The sequence below is a fragment of the Erinaceus europaeus genome, chromosome 7, assembly GCF_950295315.1.
Source record: "Erinaceus europaeus chromosome 7, mEriEur2.1, whole genome shotgun sequence".
Taxonomy (NCBI): domain Eukaryota; kingdom Metazoa; phylum Chordata; class Mammalia; order Eulipotyphla; family Erinaceidae; genus Erinaceus; species Erinaceus europaeus.
The window spans coordinates 98,273,385-98,292,136 of NC_080168.1; the positions used below are offsets into that span (position 1 = coordinate 98,273,385).

Consider the following 18,752-nt stretch of genomic DNA (forward strand, 5'->3'; position numbering starts at 1 on the left):
CAGTTTTCCACATAACAATACAACCCCCACTAGGTCCTCTGTCATCCTTTTTGGACTCCGCACCCCACCCCCCACATCCACCCCAGAATCTTTTACTTTGGTGCAATACACCAACTCTTGGAGACTTCTAAATGATGACTGACACAGAGACATTCAAACCCTACTCAACAACTCCTTGGAACTCAGTGCTGTATTGTAAGGTGACCATCTAAAATGACCACATACCAGCAAAGGATCTACAGAGGATGATGCACTCAGCAACTTGCTTTCTTGGGCCTGTCCACCTCCCAGAAAGGTAGTCATACTCAGAATGAATTCTGTCATTTCTCAATCGAAATGAACTTTGATTGACCTGAACAGTTCTGTATTCTAGAGATTCTTTCACAAATCCAGGCCTCCTGTTTGGCCACAAAAAGCAGCTGTCATTATGGATTCAAGCCAGATAGTATGCATTTTGTTAAACAGGCAGCACTCAAGAAGCCTGAAAATAACATTGCAATAAGTAATGCTGCAATTTTGCATCTGTTCCGCGGTCCCATTAATTTTTTTTTTAACTAGAGCTGAGCAGAGCAAACGAGCAGGCTGGCCCCCTCTCCTGCCTTTTCACTAATAGTTGTAAACCTTCTGTCGTGATATAAAAGCTACTTATAATATCATTAACATCTGTTTAGGCTCACTTTGAAAGTTCCTGGTGATCCTGCATTTTTTTGGGTTTTTTTTTTTTCCCCTCTCAGAAAGTTTCTGTTCTGGTTAAACAGTTGCTCCTTTCTAAGCTTTCTAAAACTGGAGCGGTCTCAAGGAGAGAGTGTCTTGGAGTGCTTCCACCTCCAAAATGGTCTGAGCAGAGCTGGCAGTTAGCTACAGGGCCTTATGGCTGCCAATTGGGCTATAGCCCAGAAAAGGCAGATGGAGTTGGAAGTGCTGCCTGGAGCTGACCCAAATGCTGTAGGAACTGGGGAGGGAGGATGTTCTAGGTTTGCCTTTTCCCTAAAACGGCAGTTCAGGCCTTATGCCCTGTTCCCTAAATGGCAGCCCTAGCCTTATTCTAACTGTTCGAGTGAGCCAGATTGGGTTTGCTGCACCTTGGAGAGGGAAACTATATCTTGGCATTACAGGATCAAGGACTCACAAAGATCTCTCAGAGACCCTCCCCTCAAAACCAGTGATTGTCTGCTCCCATGGATTCATTCTTCCTCTCTGTGGGTCAGGCACTCACTGAAGTCTCCTTGGTGCCAGCAATAGTTCTAGTCTCTGGGACTGTAAAGATAATGAGGTTTTCAGAAAAATCATGACATATTTTCCTATGTAAAAATGTGTCATGACTTTTCTAATAATCCAATAAAAGCATCTCTGTTTTCAAAGTAATTCTATTTTATTGGAGGAAACAAAGAGAGTGATTATTAAGGCAGTCTGAAAAAAAAACTAGACTAGGACATGCATTCTCTAGGGGAACAGGAGTCTGTTCTCAGGTGCAAAGAATTTTTATTTTTTTTCACCAGGATAATTGCTGGAACTCAGTGCCTGTAAAACAAATCCATAACTCCTAGCAGCTATATTTTTCTTTTTATTCTTCTTTTATTTTTTTAAATCTTTTGATACAGAGAGGAAAGGGAGGTAAAGAAAGGGAGAGACACACCCCACCCCACCCCAACCCCGAAAAACTGCTTCACCACTCATAAAGCTAGAGACTTGAACTTGGTCCTTGTGCACTGTAGTATGTGCACCACCCAGCCCCTTGGAACAAAAAAATCTTAAGATACATTACAATAACTTGTGGTTCTCCAGAGCTCAACCCTGTGTGAATGAAACCTCTTCCTCCTGTGTAATTTCTCTCATAAAGGAGAATTTACATGTAAATTTATATGCAAATGGATGATAGGGACAAAAATAAAAAGAAGCTGAGAAAAAATGCACAAAAACTGCAGGAACTCATAGCAAAGGCCTCATCCCCAACCCAAGGAGCCAGGAAGTCTTCCTAAAAGATGACACCTGAGCCATATTTTAATAGAAATTTCATGGGGAAAGATGTTTATGCATTGCGGAGGGGAGTGGCAAATGCAAGGCTAAAGATATCATAAAAGTGCTTTTTGTTTTTAGTGAGGAGGGATTTAGGAGATTGGTTTGGAATGGGGAACATGGCGTGAATCTCTGGAGACATGGAGATGTGAGCTCAGCTCGTGCAAGGGATTATACTTAATTCATTCTTTTTTCTTTTTCTTTTCTTTCTCTTCCTTTTTCTTGCCACCAGAGTTATCACTGGGGTTCAGTGCCTGCACAACTAATCCATGCTCCCAGTGGCCTTTTTTTTGGCAGGAGGGGGTTGTTTATTGGATTTGATTTATTTACTTTTCTAATCTCAATACAACTTTATGGAGAAAATGTTGACTGACAGGGTTTTTTGTTGTCACAAGGTACATTTACATATTTCCCCAAGGTAGTGCATACATTTGACCCAAAATCAAACTATCATCTTACACCACCATAGGGACTTAGGCCTCAAACCTTCCCTTAGTCATCCTCCATTCTCCTTTCTGAGATCCTGAATATACTGTGATAGGTTGTTGTCCAGTGAGGACTAACCTATATTATCCCTTGCTTTGTTTCATAGAGGCCATCTATAAGCAAGATCATCAAGTGTCTGTTCTCCTTCTGGCTTTTCTTGCTCAACATGATTCCCTCTGTGTCATTCCATGTTTCAGCAGAGGAGAATATGCCTTCATTTCTTACATATCACAATTTCTTAGCCATTTAACTAATGTTGGATGCTTGGGTTGTTTCCAAATGTTGGTTGTTACAAATAGCACTGCGATGAATCTAGGTGTGCATAGATTTTTTTTTAGTTAGTGATTTGATAGTTATTTATAAAATTATAAAAGACTAGGATTGTGATTCCATAACATTCCTGCAAGTGACCATTTTCCATCTCTCTCTCTCTCTCTCTCTCTCTCTCTCTCTCCCTTTCCTTTTTTATTTGTAAGACACAGAGAACTGGGTGGTGGAGTAGGAGGAAGATAGAAAGGGAGAGAGAAAGAGGGACACCTGCAACACTGCCTCACTGCTTGTGAAATATCCCTCCTGTAGGTGGGTAGCAGGGGCTTGAACCTGGGTCCTTGCACATGGTAACATGTATGCTTAACCAGGTGTACCATCACCCAGCCCCTGTGTTTCATTCTTTTGTGTGTTGGGGGGAGGGTTAGTGGTTTACAGAAGAGATATAATTGTTGGTACATGTGTAAAATCTCTTAGTTTTCTGCAGACTACTCTCCCCTCTAAAAGGGAAGCTCCATGAATGGCAGAGTGGTACTGTGGTGTTTCCTTTTCTGACCCTCTCTCTCTCTCTCCACATATATATATGAACTTAAAAAAAAAAAAAGACCATCGAGAGCATTGAAATCACACCTGTCCAAAGCTCAGGCAAGCAGTAAAGAGAAAGACAGCTTCCTTGTATAATCTGAACACAGGAATTGCATGACCCAACCTTTTTTCATTGAGTCTTTTCCCTTATTGCCTCCTTACCAAGGGTTCATTCCACAGGTATTAGTAACACACTTCCAAAATGCTGGCTAAGTTCTGTGCTGAGCATGCACGCTGGGAAGGGTCTGCAGTGGCAACTGGGTGGATCCCTCACAGGTCTCGGGCTGAAGTCCTGAGGCAGCAACTTCCCTGGCATTGATGATGATTACACTTCCGGATGAGAAGTTGTATCCTCCTAAGGAAATGTTGCTTTCCCTAAATGATTATTTTTCTGAGATAGAAAGCTTTGATGACGATGTCTTGAATTTCTTATTTTGTATTTGAATATATGTGTCATATCACTTTGCTCTTTCTAAAGAAACCACTTATGACTCCTTGGCATTTATTGCAGATGAACAAGAAAGTTCCGGAGCAATTATTTATACTGTGGAGCTTAAGCGCTACGGGGGGCCCCTTGGCATCACGATTTCGGGAACTGAAGAACCGTTTGATCCTATAATCATTTCAAGCCTCACTAAAGGGGGACTAGCCGAAAGGTAAAATTTTGAAGGAACTGCTACAATTACCTATGTCTGAGATAGCGTATTCCTTCTTCACTGCTTCATAAAAACACACTTTGCCTGTCCTACCTCGTTCTCTGCTGACTTTCACATCTGCACAGAGGATTGATTTTGGGGAGAGTGAAGACTCTCAGGCAAAACTGTGCCTCGACTCTGAAGGGCATCTCATAGGCAGTAAAACATGTCATGGGCTTAACATTAATATTGCTCTCCAGAATTGTATGAAGTGACCACAATCAACTGGAGGTAGATTCATATTGTGTTCATTTTCAGAGGAGGAGACCAAAGTCCAGGGAGGTTAAAAGGCATCTCCAGTTTGATTCTGCAAGCTTTTACTGATCTTCTGGTAACCTGACGGGCACTGGGCTTAGCTGTGGTATTTTAAGCAGAGGATGAAACTGACGGCTTCTTCAAAAGCTTTAGGAAATAAAGTGCAAGGACCCGTCTTAATCCTGTCTTGTAACTTGGAATGCCCTTCAGTAATTTGTTTCTGTGTGCTTTCACATACCCCACTTTTTGCCCATGCTATGTTATATTTCTTTGAGACATTTTTTTAGCATCTTTCAGACTCTGTGCATATGTCTCCTCCCATAATTTGTCTAGCACAAGAATGCACACTCATCCTTCATGCTGACACATGGAAGTGATGGTTTACAAAATAGGGATGAGAACCACTGTGAATGCCATGGGGCCTTAGAAAGTAGCCCAAGTGCTGCTATCTTTATCTATCAGAGGTGGGCACTGAGGCAGCTAATAAAAGGGTCGCCATGTTAGAACTTGAGTTTCTAGTACTAGCAGAGGTTCTATGACATGGCATTGTCTAGGTGACCTTCTGCTTTGGGGTATTCTGTTGGGAAGGTAGGTTATTTCTATCATAGAGACAAGGGAGTGGTTAATATTGATCTGATACAACAACCTACTTTGATTAAGTGTCCTGCAACTAGGACACTTAACTGCAACTAGGATAGATAGATAGTAACAGAATTATTAATCCTTTTCTCTTTAATCAGAATTGGATGAGGAAGGAAAAGAAAAATAGCAAAGGAGTGTCAGTTTATTATTGTGAGCACAGCCTCAAGTATAAACTTAAGAATTCTACACACCTCCATAGCTTTCTACAATGTCATTAGATTTTTTTTCTTTTACATACAAAGGAAAATAATTTAGTAACTCAAGCAATTAAGAGGGAACAGTTGTCTGTGCGGGTGGGTGTGGCCAGTGTGCAGTGTCTGGGCCACAGAGATGCCGGGAGGTCTGTCACTCACAATCACTTCTTCTTCTTCTAGCGTTTGCCCTTCTTCCGTAGCCAGTCAACAGCATCAGGTTGAGCCTGATGTAAAGTTTCAAGACCTCCTTTGAATCTGGAGAGGTGGCAGTCGTTGACTATGTGGGTCATAGTCTGTCTGTAGCCGCAGGGGCAGTTCAGGTCATCTCTGGCTCCCCAGCGATGGAACATAGCGGCGCACCGGCCATGGCCTGTTCGATAGTGATTGAGGAGGGCCCAATCATAACGTGCTAGGTCAAAGCCGGGTTGATGCTTGCAGGGGTCTGTGATGAGGTGTTTGTTCTTTACCTCAGCTGACTGCCAACTCTGTTTCCAAGAGTCTGGAACAGAGAAGTTCAGTGTAGGCGTAGGGGACCAGATTGGGTGATGAGACATCAAGCGTTGAACAGGGTGGGCGAAGATATCCGCGTATATTGGCAGGTCCGGTCGAGCGTAGACATGGGAAATGAACTTAGATGATACCGCATCCCGACGAATATCTGGCGGGGCGATGTTGCTAAGAACTGGCAGTCATGGAACCGGGGTGGAACGGATGGTTCCAGAAATGATCCTCATGGAGGAATATAATTTGGAATCGACCAAGTGGACATGGGGGCTACGGAACCATACTGGGGCAAAGTATTCTGCAGTGGAATAGCATAATGCCAGAGATGATGATCGTAGTGTAGAAGTGCTCGAGCCCCATGAGGAGCTGGTCAGTCTTGCAATGATGTTATTCCTCGCGCCCACCTTTGCTGCAGTTTTTATGAGATGTTTGTGAAATGACAGAGTGAGATTGAGAGTAACGCCAAGATAGACTGGCTGGGCTTCATGCCGGATTCTCGTATCGCCAAGCTGCACATTAAGCTCACGCGAGGCCGAGGCATGGTGTAGATGGAAAACAGATGATACCATTTTAGCAGTGCTAGGAATTAGTCGCCATTTTTTACAGTAATCAGATATCAGAGACATGTCTTTCGTGAGTGTTTCCTCGAGGATGTCGAACTTGGATGCCTGAGTTGCACAGCAGATGTCATCGGCGTAGATGAACTCCCTTGAAGAAGTTTCTGGAAGGTCATTGATGTAAATATTAAATAGCGTAGGAGCCAGAACAGAGCCCTGGGGGAGGCCACTTGAGACAAGTCTCCATCTGCTAGACTTGTCACCCGATGTACCCGGAATCTTCTGTTTTGGAGAAGAAACGATATAGTGTTGGCCACCCATGGAGGCAGGCATCTTGAGATCTTGACTAGGAGACCACGGTGCCAGACCGTGTCATAGGCTGCTGTGAGATCAACAAAGACAGCACCTGTCTTTAAATTCTTCTGGAATCCATTTTCAGTGTAAGTTGAGAGGGCCAGGGCTTGTTCGCAGGTAGATCTTCCTGAGCGGAAACCAGCCGGGGCGGGTGATAGGAATTTCTCTCTAAGATGAGAAATACGTGACAGAAGCAGCCTCTCAAGGAGTTTGTAACATATGGAGAGGAGAGAAATTGGTCTATAGCTGGCGGCCAGTGTTGGGTCTTTCTTTGGTTTCAAAACCGCTATAATCTTCGCACGACGCCAAACTTTGGGCATAGACTCAGATTCCAAGATGTGGGACAGGAATGAAGCGAGCCACTTCTTTGCCGCGGGGCCCAGGTTAAGAATGAGTTCTGGGGTGATGTTATCATAGCCAGCAGCTGTTCCCGGTTTAACCCTCTTCAAAGAGTCTTCCAGTTCAGACAGTGTAAAGGGAGAGAGTTTTGGAGATGGACAAGATAACCGGAAGTGGGATGACCACTCATGGGAAATTTCTCTTTTCCAGACTGGGTCGATCTTAGCACGTCCAACTTGAGTTAGGTGACTGGCCACTGAGTTTGGAGATACGGGAGGATGGGAGACAGGAGGGGGTTGGCTACTGGCACCCAGTCTGTGAAGAAGCTTCCAGGCCTTCCTACTTGAGTGGGTGAAGTTCAGACTTTCCGTGAGTTGTTGCCAGCGGGCTTGGCGTGCTGCATCTAGGGAGGCAATGAGATGGTCAGCCACATCTGGGTCGCCCGACTCATCATACTGCTTTAGTAGTTGCTCGCATTCAGCATCAAGACAAGGCATATAGTTAGCACGTCTCCCACGAGGAACGGCTTGGGAAGCTGCTTTGAAGATGGCTTGGCGGAAGCGCCTGTAGGAATCTTCAGAGGGGATAGAGTTAATTGGAATTGCAGGAATAGATTTGTTGGTAAGATCACTGAACAGATACCAGTTTGCTTTCCGAAAGTTCCATCTTAGTTTCTCCGAGCACAGAATCAGTGGGAGCTGGAGACCAATGTGGATGATAGCTGGGCGGTGATGACTGTGCGGGAAGATCTTGAGAACTTGTCTCGTAGCGGGAAAGGCTTGGCCGTTGACTGTGCTAATCCAGCACAGGTCGGGTGACGAGTCTTTATTCCATCTAGCACTGTGAAAAGAGCCTGAGGGCTCATAGCAGTGAAGGCAGCCAGGCTTTAGATGTCGGTCCCCAGTGAGGAGACTTGGAGACTCGACCACTGTCACATCAAGTGGGTGGTGGTGTGCTGAAGCAGCCTGCACTTTTACATCATCTTTCTTGGACAGAAGTCCAAGGTTACAGCAGCTGTTGCCAGTTTGAGAGAGGACCTTTACAGATGGCCAAGGTTGGATTGGGTGTTTACACTAAGCCCTCTGGGTGCTCACCTTTTTTTTTTTTTTGCCACTTTTGTCAAGGCAAGTTTTTTTTTTTTTTTTTTACTACAGGACAGATTCATTTCCAAAAGCAAGTCGTCAAAATGGGATAATTCACCGTCTATGCAATCATTAATAAATCTTACTTTTCCACACTTTAAATAGCATGTTAACCCCTATGCACCCATGTTCCTATTTAATCCTCAGGCTTCTCCCTGTGAGCTAAGTGACTTTCTAGTAGTGACGAGATTGAAATAAGGTACACAGGTCACACAGCTGGTAGGTGACAGAATCAGACAGAAACGTACTGTTTCCAGGGTATATCCATTTTCAGTCCTTGGAATAATGGGGGGGGGTGAACTTGCCACATCAGGATCTGCTGTTTGACCCCCAACTTTCATTTTTCTTGCCACCAGGATTATCACTGCAGTTCTATGTCTGCATGATTCCTCTACTCCCATAACTCTTTCTTTTTTTCCCCCTTCTTTTAGAGAGTGAGAGACAGGGAAGTAGAAAGAGATTGAGGAGAAAGGAGGGGACCAGGTGGTGGCACCCTCAGTTAAGCACACATATCACTATGCACAAGGATCCAGGTTCAAGCCCCCACTCCCCACCTTCAGGGGGAAAGCTTTGTGAATAGTGAAGAAGTGTTGTAGGTGTCTCTCTTCCTCCTTCTCTATCTCCCTCTACCCTCTTGATTTCTGGCTGTATCTATCCAATAAATAAGACTATTGATAAGAGAATAAATAAAAGTAAAATAAGAAAGAAAAACTAAAAGAGAGAGAGGGGAGAGATGCCACCACACCACTCCACCACCTGTGAAGCTCCTACCCCTGTAGGTGCAGCCATGTGGTATCTGGGGTCTTGAACTTAAGTTCTCAAGCTTAATGATGAAATGTGTGCTCTAGCAAACAAACTATCTCCCGATTCCATCTCCCTGAGCCTTTGCCTTTGGGGACCCCGGGTACTTATTGTACTCAGCTCTTTACATCTATAGAAGGACTGTCTGCTTCTAAACCTCACTGCATTTATTGTTCATCATTGTTCACTTCCTTGGGACTTATAAGAGGGTTGGTTACCCAATGACTCAGCTTTCTTGGAATTTAAGAAGCACCCGAGTCCATTTTAAATACTAATTAAAACAATTTTTCTCATTTTATTTGGAACTAAAAAGTAATTCACAACAGATGCAGTTATCTTGTAACATTGCCCAGGAGAAGGCTGGAAGTAGCTTCTGGAGACCCTCGCCAAGTCTTTATTGCTATGAATAGATAACGAATGTCAGGGAACTTATCCTCAGGAACAGGCAGGAATTACTCCTACTTCTCCTGTTGCTATCTGGTGTTTCAGAACTGGCGCGATCCACATAGGAGACCGAATCCTCGCCATCAACAGCAGCAGCTTGAAAGGGAAGCCTCTGAGTGAAGCCATTCATTTGTTACAGATGGCAGGAGAAACCGTCACCTTGAAAATTAAGAAACAGACAGATGGTAAGTGGGTTGGTTGTGAGCCACAATTAAGGATTTCCAGTGCATTTCCTTTACTGAAAGAAGGAGCAAATGTCTATGTGTGTGTTTCTAGGAAAATGACTCTCTGGCCAGGAAGGGAGCGAATCTATGGGTTTTTGTTTTTTGTATTTTCAATTTACCCTGATACTTACCTTCCTCTCCTGTCTTTAAAGGCCAGTCGGCATCAAGTCCCAAGAAATTCCCCATTCCTGGCCACCTGAGCGAGCTAGGAGACGTGGAGGAGGACTCATCTCCAGCACAGAAGCCGGGCAAGCTGTCAGACATGTACTCCTCCACAGTGCCTAGTGTGGACAGTGCTGTGGACTCTTGGGATGGTTCTGGAGTAGAAACCAACTATGGGACCCAAGGTTTGTCTTAGCTTCAGGGTACAGATGTGTCATTTTGAAGGCCTGTGCTTCTCAAAGATCCTCCCTCTCTTCTGCTCCATGCAACCAATGTCTTCCATTTATTTCGGTCTCTAAGGTTGATGCAACCACTGAATACAGGGACCTTGCATTTTCTCCTTCCTACTGCTGATAAGTTAGGAGCATCTAGCGAACAGTAGCGGGCTCTCACTCAATGGACTGATGTCTAAGTATTTAGCTTGGGGCATATCTTTCAAGCTGAGATTAATACAAGGCAAACCACAGAATGAAAATAGTTCACTGAAGACAGACACCGCTGTCTTGCTTTTTCAGTAAGCTTTCTACAAAGATGGATTGATGAGTGCTGGAGGTATGATTAAGAGATAAGACAGTGGTTTGTCACCTTGTTTATTCCCATTTCTTCCTGGCTTTTCTTTCTTTTCTTTTCTTTTTTTTGTCACCAGGGTTATCACTAGGGCTCAGTGTCTACATGATGAATCCACTGCTCAGAGTGGCTGTTTTTTCCTGCTTTTAAAAATTTATTTGCTAGGACAGAGATAAATTAAGAAGGGAAAAGAGCACCTGTAGCACTGTTTCACTAGTCATGGTGCATGTACATGCACCATGGTAACATGTGCTAAACTGTATGTGCCACTGCCCAGCCTCCCAAATTTCCACTATTAAAGAGTTATAATTGCGGGGGCCGGGCAGTAGTGCAGCGGGTTAAGCACATGGCGCAAAGTGCAAGGACCGGTGTAAAGATTCCAGTTCGAGCCCCCGGCTCCCCACCTGCAAGGGAGTCTCTTGCAAGCAGTGAAGCAGGTCTGTAGGTGTCTGTCTTTCTCTCCCCCTCTCTGTCTTCCCCTCCTCTCTCCATTTCTCTCTATCCTATCCAACAACAACGACAGTAATGGCAACAACAACAATAAACAAGGGCTACAAAAAGGAAGAAAAATAGCCTTCAGAAGCAGTGGATTGATAGTGCAGCCACCAAGCCCCAGCAATAACCCTGGAGGCAAATGAATAAATAAATAAAGAGTTGTAATTGCTGCCCAGAAGCTAGAAAATTGGATAAAGTGTCAAGTGGGATCCTGAGTTCAATCTAGAAAAAGCCATCTACCAATGATGCTCTGACTCTTTCCCCCCCTTTCTTTCTTTCTCATAACTCATATATATATACATATATATATATATGTATATATATGTTGTAATTACAGTATATGAAGTATAGAGCTGGTATTCCTTTATAGAGAAAATATAACCTGCATTAATATTTAAGTCATGTTTATCACAGATAAACACACAAAAAAGTTAGACTATATTCAGAGTGTAAGTTAAAAGCTTCTCTTAAAAATCTGATTCCTCCCCAATAATACATAGCACCAAAATAGAAGGATGTCAATAATTCTTTGTATTTCTCTTTGTGTGGGCTTGACCTTCTTTTTCACAGTGTATATATTCCAACCTCTGAATTCTTTTTCGGCTGTGGTTTTAAGTCGGCCCATGAATAAATGCGTATACCAGCAGTTTGGAGAACACCTGTTTGGATGTGAATGTTGCTTAACTGACTGAGTTTAGGTAAATACTTAGTGAATGTCTGTGTTAACTTGGATACCTTTTTAGGACCATCTATTTCCAGTTTGCTCTCATCCTGGTGCTTCTAGTTTTCTCCTCTCAATTTGCTTTTGCCTCTGCCATCTTCCGATAAACCCTTGAAGCATAGAGAAAAACTAAATTAAATGATTGTTCAAAGTTATCAAGTTATTAAAGATGATACTGGAGTTTGATGGAGAAAATATTTTGGAGACCCAAAATAGAACAAGATTAAGAGAGGTAACAGGCCACCAGGAGACAGTCTAGATAAAAAACAAACATCAAGAGGGCCGGGTGGTGACGCACCTGATTGAGCGCATGTATTATAATGCGAAAAGATGTGGGTTCGAGCCCCTGGTCCCCACCTTCAGGGGGAAAGCTTTGCAAGTGGTGAAGCAGTGCTGCAGGTGTCTCTCTGTCTCTTTTCTTCTCTATCACCCCCTTCCCTTTTGGTTTCTGGCTGTCTTTATTAAAAAAAAAAAAAAAAAAAAAGGATGCTTAAAAAAAAACATCAAATTCAATCAGAGCAGGCCCTGAGGCATTTTTTAAAATTTTATTATCTTTATTTATTGGACAGAGACAGGCAGAAATCGAGAAGATGTGGGGAAGTAGAGAAGGATGGAGAAATAGAGGCACTTACAACACTGCTTCACCATTCTCAAGGCTTTCCCCCTTCAGGTGGGGACCAGAGGCTTGAACTCTGGTCCTTGCACATTGTAACATGTATAATCAACCAGGGTGCACCATCACCTGGCCTCTGAGGTTTATTTATTAAATAAACCTTGTTTGCTTACTGTCTATTATAAAGTGGAGATTTCTCCTCACAGATTTTTTAAAGGATGTTACAGATTTCAGTGGATTCTGCACATTAAGTGATGGGTAGTCTATCACTTTACCTCAGGTCTGAACCAAGATCAGCATACAAAATACAACACCTCAGTAGTAGACAATAAAGAACCACTTATTGTACTAATATATGAACCATTCTGAAGGCTTAAAAGCCTACACAGAGAAAAGTTGTCTTAGTAGTGTGAAACTTGACATTTAGAAATAAGAGCACACGTGATGTGAAGCGCAAGGACTGGTTCAAGGACCAGCGTAAGGATCCCAGTTTGAGACCCTGGCTCCCCACCTGCAGGGAGGTCGCTTCACAAGCAGTGAAGAAGGTCTGCAGGTGTCTATCTTTCTCTCCCCCTCTCTACCTTACCCTCCTCTCTCCATTTCTCTCTGTCCTATCCAACAACTATGACAACAATGATGAACAACAAAATGGGAAAAATATCCTCCAGGAGCAGTGGATTCGTAGTGCGGGCACCGAGCCCCAGCGATAACCCTGGAGGCAAAAAAAAAAAAAAAAAGAAATAAGAAACTTTGCACCAGTGACTGTGCACCAGACTCGAATACCTGAGGCTTTGAGGTCCCAGAGTCAATCTTTAGCACCACTGGTCTCCTCTTTCTCTCTTTCTTCCCCTACCTCCCTCTCTCCAAAATAAATTAATAAATTCTCTAAAAAGTAATAAAAATAAATCAGAAATCATTATGTAATTGAAGAGAGCTGAGAATTCAAAAGAGAAAATGGCAGCCAGGACAGAGTTAAATCCCTTCAAGGTAATAAGAACATAGTTATGGGGCCAGGTGGTGGTGCACTTGGTTGAGTGTACATGTTACACAATGAACAAAGACCAGGGTTCAAATCCCTTGTCCCCACCTGCAAGGTGCAAGCTTTGCAAGTGGTGTTGCAGTGTTGCAGGTGTCCCTCTATCTCTATTCCTCTCTATCACCCCCGTCCCTCTCGATTTCTGGTTGTCTCTATCCAATAAAGATAATTAAAAAATTAGAAAACAAAATCAAACAAACAAAAAAAAACATAGTCACAACCCCTTCGTAAAACGTGTTAGATTTACACAGCAGTTTCACATAATTAAACCCTAGCGATTCCCTTCACGAACACGGAAGTCAGAGTCAAATAGATTGCAGGATTTCACCGTTAGGGAAAAAGTTAGAAGGCAGCTCACATGCTTCCCGGCACAGCCCTGGGAGTCCTGGCAGCCTGAAAGTTCTCAAGCCTATTGAGCTGAAATCTGTCTCCCTGTAGTTTCTGCCTGGTAGTCCCAGCTCTGCCCTTAGGATCCTTCTGGACTAGGTGAAGCCACTCCCACTTGACAGCCCTTCAGAAGCTCAAAGGCAGCTAGCTATCCTGCCTCTTTTGAACTTTCTCTGCTCCAAGAGATAGCCCTGACTCCTTTAACTGCTCTTCATATAACTGGCTCTTGGAGTGTATCACCCTTGGAACCTGTCCTCTGAAAGTGCTAGTGTTTAAGGCTATCCTTATTAACATGAGGTTAAGCTCAGAAAGGGGAGTCATCCAGCAGGTGGACAGCAAGAGCAAAGCATGCCCGTCCTCCTTCATCACTGAGCATTGAAGAACCTGTCAGTGCAACTCACCACCAGATAAGAATGTGATGGTCACATTGTCTCTATTCACTTTGAGTCTGTGGTGACCAAGAGCTCTAAATGTGTTTGTTTGTTTGTTTGTTTGTTTTTTCATTTGCCACTAAGGTGGGCTTGGGCCCAATGCCTGCATTGCACAATAAATCCACTATTTCTCGCAGCAAGTTTTTTTTTCCCCTTTTGGTATTATTTTCCTTTCTTTTATTTTGATAAGACTGAGAGAAGTGAGAGGGGAAGGAGAGCTAGAGAAGGCAGAGAGAAAGAGAGACACCTGGAGCACTGCTTCAATGCTCTGAAGCTTTCCCACTGCAGGTGGGGACAGGGGTCTTGGCCCTGGATCCATATAGGTTGTAACCAAGTGTACCACTGCCTGCCCCCCCACACACAGTCTGAGGCTGTTTTGTTTTTTATTTTGTTTTGCTTGTGGTATTTGGATTAAGCCAGAGATCTCTAGATTGTATTTGTGAAATTAGCTTTTTAAAATCAAAGGCCAGGAGACAGTTCATTTGGTATGGCACATAAACAGGGTTTATGTGCTACTTCATGACAGTGCACATGGGGGAAGCTCCACAATGTCTCTGTACCATGTCTTTCTTTCTCTCTCTCTCTCTCTTTCTTTTTCTTTTTTCCTGTCTGTCTCTTTATATAGGTCTAAAATAAAATGAGTGAAAAAAAATTGACCTAGGAGCAATAGATTATCTGGTACCAAATAATAATAATATGCAAATACTTGTTATAAATAATAAATACTTACATATACATATGGCCTTAACTTTTTTTTTTCCATTAAGTGCTATATTGTGAACTATTGATTTTCCAGTCTGTCCCTCCAGTTTCTCAGCAGACTCTCAACTACATTCTGAGAAGAACTTGCACATTCTCTCTATACTTTCCCTTCTGTAAAAGTTGTCCTAGCCCCCAACAGGATGGCACCTTCATCATTTACATCTTTCTCCTTGAGCCAGGGATCTCTCTGCTTATGAAGCGATATGTCAAATTTGTCCCATTCATTCATTCAACAAATCCGTGGCAGTATACACACTATAAGACTGTTATAAAATGGAGGTATAGTATTGGGCAGAGGTGACATCATTCTAGTCTCATGGAGGCAGTTATCCAGCTGCAGTGCCAGACAATGAACAAATAGCAACAGCTTGAAATATTAGTTAATGAAAAAAAAAAATAGAGTGGAGTAGTCAATAGCTTGGAGGGGGGAAAGGCAATGTTATTTAAAGAAGTTTCAAAATGGAATACTCTTAATTCTATTGTGTAGCTGTAGGTTTTTGGTTTGGGATGTGTGTGTGTATGTGTGTGTGTGTGTGTGTGTGTTTAATTTTCACTAGGACTTAGTGCCTACATGACATCACCACTCCCAGTGGACTCTTTTTTTTTTTTCTCCAAGATAGAGGGAGCAAGAGGAGAGACACCACAGCATTGCTCCACTGCTTGTGAAGCTTTTCCCCTGTTGTATGGTGTTCCTGTGTGGTGGCCAGGCCTCAAACCCTGAGGAGTTCGTTGTTATTGTTGTATTTGTTTTTATTTTCTCATAGATGAGATCATATGTTATCTGTCTTTTTCTCTAGCTTGTTTTCCTTAGCATAATGTCTGCTAGGCCCATTCAGGGTGTCACAAATGGCAGGATTTCCTTCTTTCATAGCTGACTAATTCTCAATTATATAGTTATTTTATATGTAATTGTATAAGTACAAGTATTATAAATATATTGTATACAATCTATAACTATAGAAGTACAGCATCAATATATACTTTACATCCAGTTTCTTCCTCTATTCATCCATTGGTGGGCACTTACTTGGTTTCTACATCTTGGCTGTTATGGACATACAAGTACAGATATTTCTTTGAGCTACCAATTTTTTTCCCTTTGCATATATACTCAGAAGTAAAATTTCAGTTTTTTTATTGGGGATAATAATGGTTTACAGTAAATACAGTTATTGATACATGAGTAAAATGCTGTGCCCTCCTCCACTATCCTACACCAGGACTAAAAAGTGCCCCTGCCGGACTGGCTTTGTGGGCAGAGACAGACGACCAGGGACTCATGGCTAAGCTGTACACAGTATCTCTTTATTCATGTGGAACGCAGCACAATCTAAACCAAGCTAAACTGAAACTAAACTAAAAAAAACTAAAACTCACAATCTTGTCCTTATATATATACTAGCCAAGTAGGGTGGGAACAGGATGTGACGTAGAGAGGGTGGAGCTAAAAGTGACTAGTGCAAATCAGGGTGTACTATGAGAGAAGGCGGAGCAAAAACACATCATGAACCAGTGGGGATTAAACCAGTGCCCTGCAGGCAGGGTAGTGCTTAGTTAACAGTGGTTATGTAAATAGAATACAGCGTTAAGCAGGGGGGATTAAACCAAATGAAACAGAAGGGGTTTTTAGAAGCAGAATTAGAAGCATACCAACATGCCCCCACTCCCTCACCTCCCCCATATCCTTTGCTTCGGTGCAGTAAACAATAAAGAACAAGATTCAAGCCCCCCCCCATCTCCACCTTCAGGGCAAAGCTTCAGAAGGGTGAAGCTGTGCTGTAGGTGTGTCTCTCTCCCTCCCTTTCTCCCCCTTCCCTTTCAACTTCTCTCTGTCTCTATCCAAAATAAATAAAATATATTTTTAAAATACATAAAAGATGGATTTATGTTATAAAATAAAGACCAGAGAAACCAGAGCACTGCTGGTACACATGAAGTGCAGTGACAGACCCCACCCTCACCCATGCAAGTTCTGCACACTGCCCACCACAGGGATACGCCACTGGCTAGTTTTCCTTCCCATTTCTTTTCTAATCCTTATGAGCTTGTGTCTTAGCTCCTTCAGTCATCTTGCCTTGTCCAATTTTCTCTGAGTTCTGGATTTTTTGCTTAGATTTCTTGTCTTATTGAGATGGGTCTTTAACTGTGTATTTTTAAAATTTGTGGTGGTGTATTTGGTCATATGCATCCTTTGCTCCTAGGCAGTCTTTTTTCTCATGAGTGTCCTCTATCTGCTACTGCATTGTTTTTCTGTTGCTCTTCTCCCTTGTTATATTCACTTGGTATACAACTCATGCCAGCTTCTTTTAAATTATTTCTCCTCAGCACACACATTAGCCTGTCTGAGGACCCAAACTCAAGCCCCTGATCCCCACATGCAAGTGAAGTGCTTCATAAATGGTGGTACAATGCCACAGGTCAGTCTCTCTCTCTCTCTCTCTCTCTCTCTGAAACAAACAAACAAACAAAAAAGGGAATTAAAAAAAAAAAGGCTGTCCTTAAAAATAGTGGAGTCATTGTCCAAGCACTGAACCACAGCAATAACCCTGGTAGCAAAAAGTTTTATATATATATATATAATCTTATATAAGATCTTCCTGAAATGGAAATATGTAGGAGATTCTGAGAAGAGCCCCCATTTTGTTTCAGGATATCTAGACTTAGCCTCAGTTCACAACTAGAATGAGTGTGGGCTGAGGAGCTAGCATAGTGGTTATGCAAAGACTTCTCTGTCTGAGGTAACAAAAGGTCCCAGGTTTAATCTCCAGCACCACCATAAACCAGTGCTCAGCAGTGTTCTGTTTTTAAATTTAAATAAATAAAAATGGGATGAGTGTATTTTTTTTTTCCTTCAGCTAGCAGATACCAGCTACTTTAGATTGCCCACAAGGCAGCCTCCTCTCTGCTGGCCTCTCTCACTGATAGGTAGCTTCCTGCCAGCTGTGACACTTCTAGGTGTGTTGCCTTCCAACCCACCTGCCCAGTTTTCTCTGATGGCAAACTGGACCCAGGATATTTCCTGCCACCAACTTGAACTATCTCACTCCAAAGAAAGTGTTCTTGCTCTGCCTCATATCATGGCCCCTGACATCTCTGGCCATGGGTGTCTTCTCTTGGTTTCATACCGTCACCCTCCAACCCTCTATTCACTTTTACAAAATGTGGTAATTTTCCTTGTGTGTAACAGATTGAGAGTCTAGTTTATCAAAGGTGGAGTTGCACTCTGTTGCTATCCTTTCTTGTTTTGAGGCACAACTACCTCTGCGCTGCCATTTTAAAACCCGAGTCACATCTAAGCATTTTGGGTATTCTTGGCAAGGGCAATTTCAAATAGTTACATAAATGTATGATTCAATGTTCTCATTCATAACAAAATTGAGTCTTTAGGAAACAAGTTTGGCAGGGGAGTTTCAGGCTTACTTTGCTATACTAACAATGGCTTCCAAAAATAAAATTAATTGCAGGAGCTGAAGTTCTAAAATTGTTAAACTGAAGGATTAAATTCCAAAACCATTCTTTGACTTTAATCTTCCTGAAAATTAGCCAACATGGTTTAGTTTGCTTTTCTAAATTAATACTAAATGTAGAGTGGGGGAGATAGCATAATGCAAAGAGACTTCTTTTCCTAAGGCTCCAGAGTCCCATGTTCAGTTCCCTACATGATCATAAACTAGAGCTAAGCAGTGCTGGGAGTGGGGGAACTTAATGTAAGTGGAGATGTACATAATAAGCTGCACTATATTGTGATTCTTTAAACCAAAAGGTGCAATACTGAAATATCAGAACTTCACAAACATCGAGGTGTTGATGTGACTACATCTGTGAAGAACTCATTTTCACTGTACAAATGCATAAAACTGTTATTCTCAATGAAAGGAATCTAGACTAAATTTTACATGCCACATCAGTTTGCTTGGGATAGTATAACAGATCACAATAGGCCAGGTAACTTAAACTATAGAAATTCACTTTCTCACTGTTCTGGGGGAAAGAGAAAAAAAGGTGGGGCCAGGTGGTGGCACACCTGGTTGAGCCCACATGTTACAATGAGAAAGGACCCAGGTTCAAGCCCC

The 18,752-nt window shown here is 42.6% G+C and overlaps 1 protein-coding gene across 4 annotated transcripts in view; it reads left to right on the forward strand.

The window, feature by feature from the left end:
• The window catches only part of GRIP1 (glutamate receptor interacting protein 1), a 795,045-nt gene that overhangs the window by 734,496 nt on the left and 41,797 nt on the right, over positions 1-18,752 (forward strand). For all 4 annotated transcript variants that reach the window (XM_060194981.1, XM_060194983.1, XM_060194984.1 and 1 more), the window contains 3 exons: positions 3,866-4,010; positions 9,327-9,474; positions 9,663-9,852. In XM_060194981.1, the coding sequence (XP_060050964.1) occupies positions 3,866-4,010; positions 9,327-9,474; positions 9,663-9,852 (483 nt within the window). The remainder of the gene's footprint in view (positions 1-3,865; positions 4,011-9,326; positions 9,475-9,662; positions 9,853-18,752) is intronic.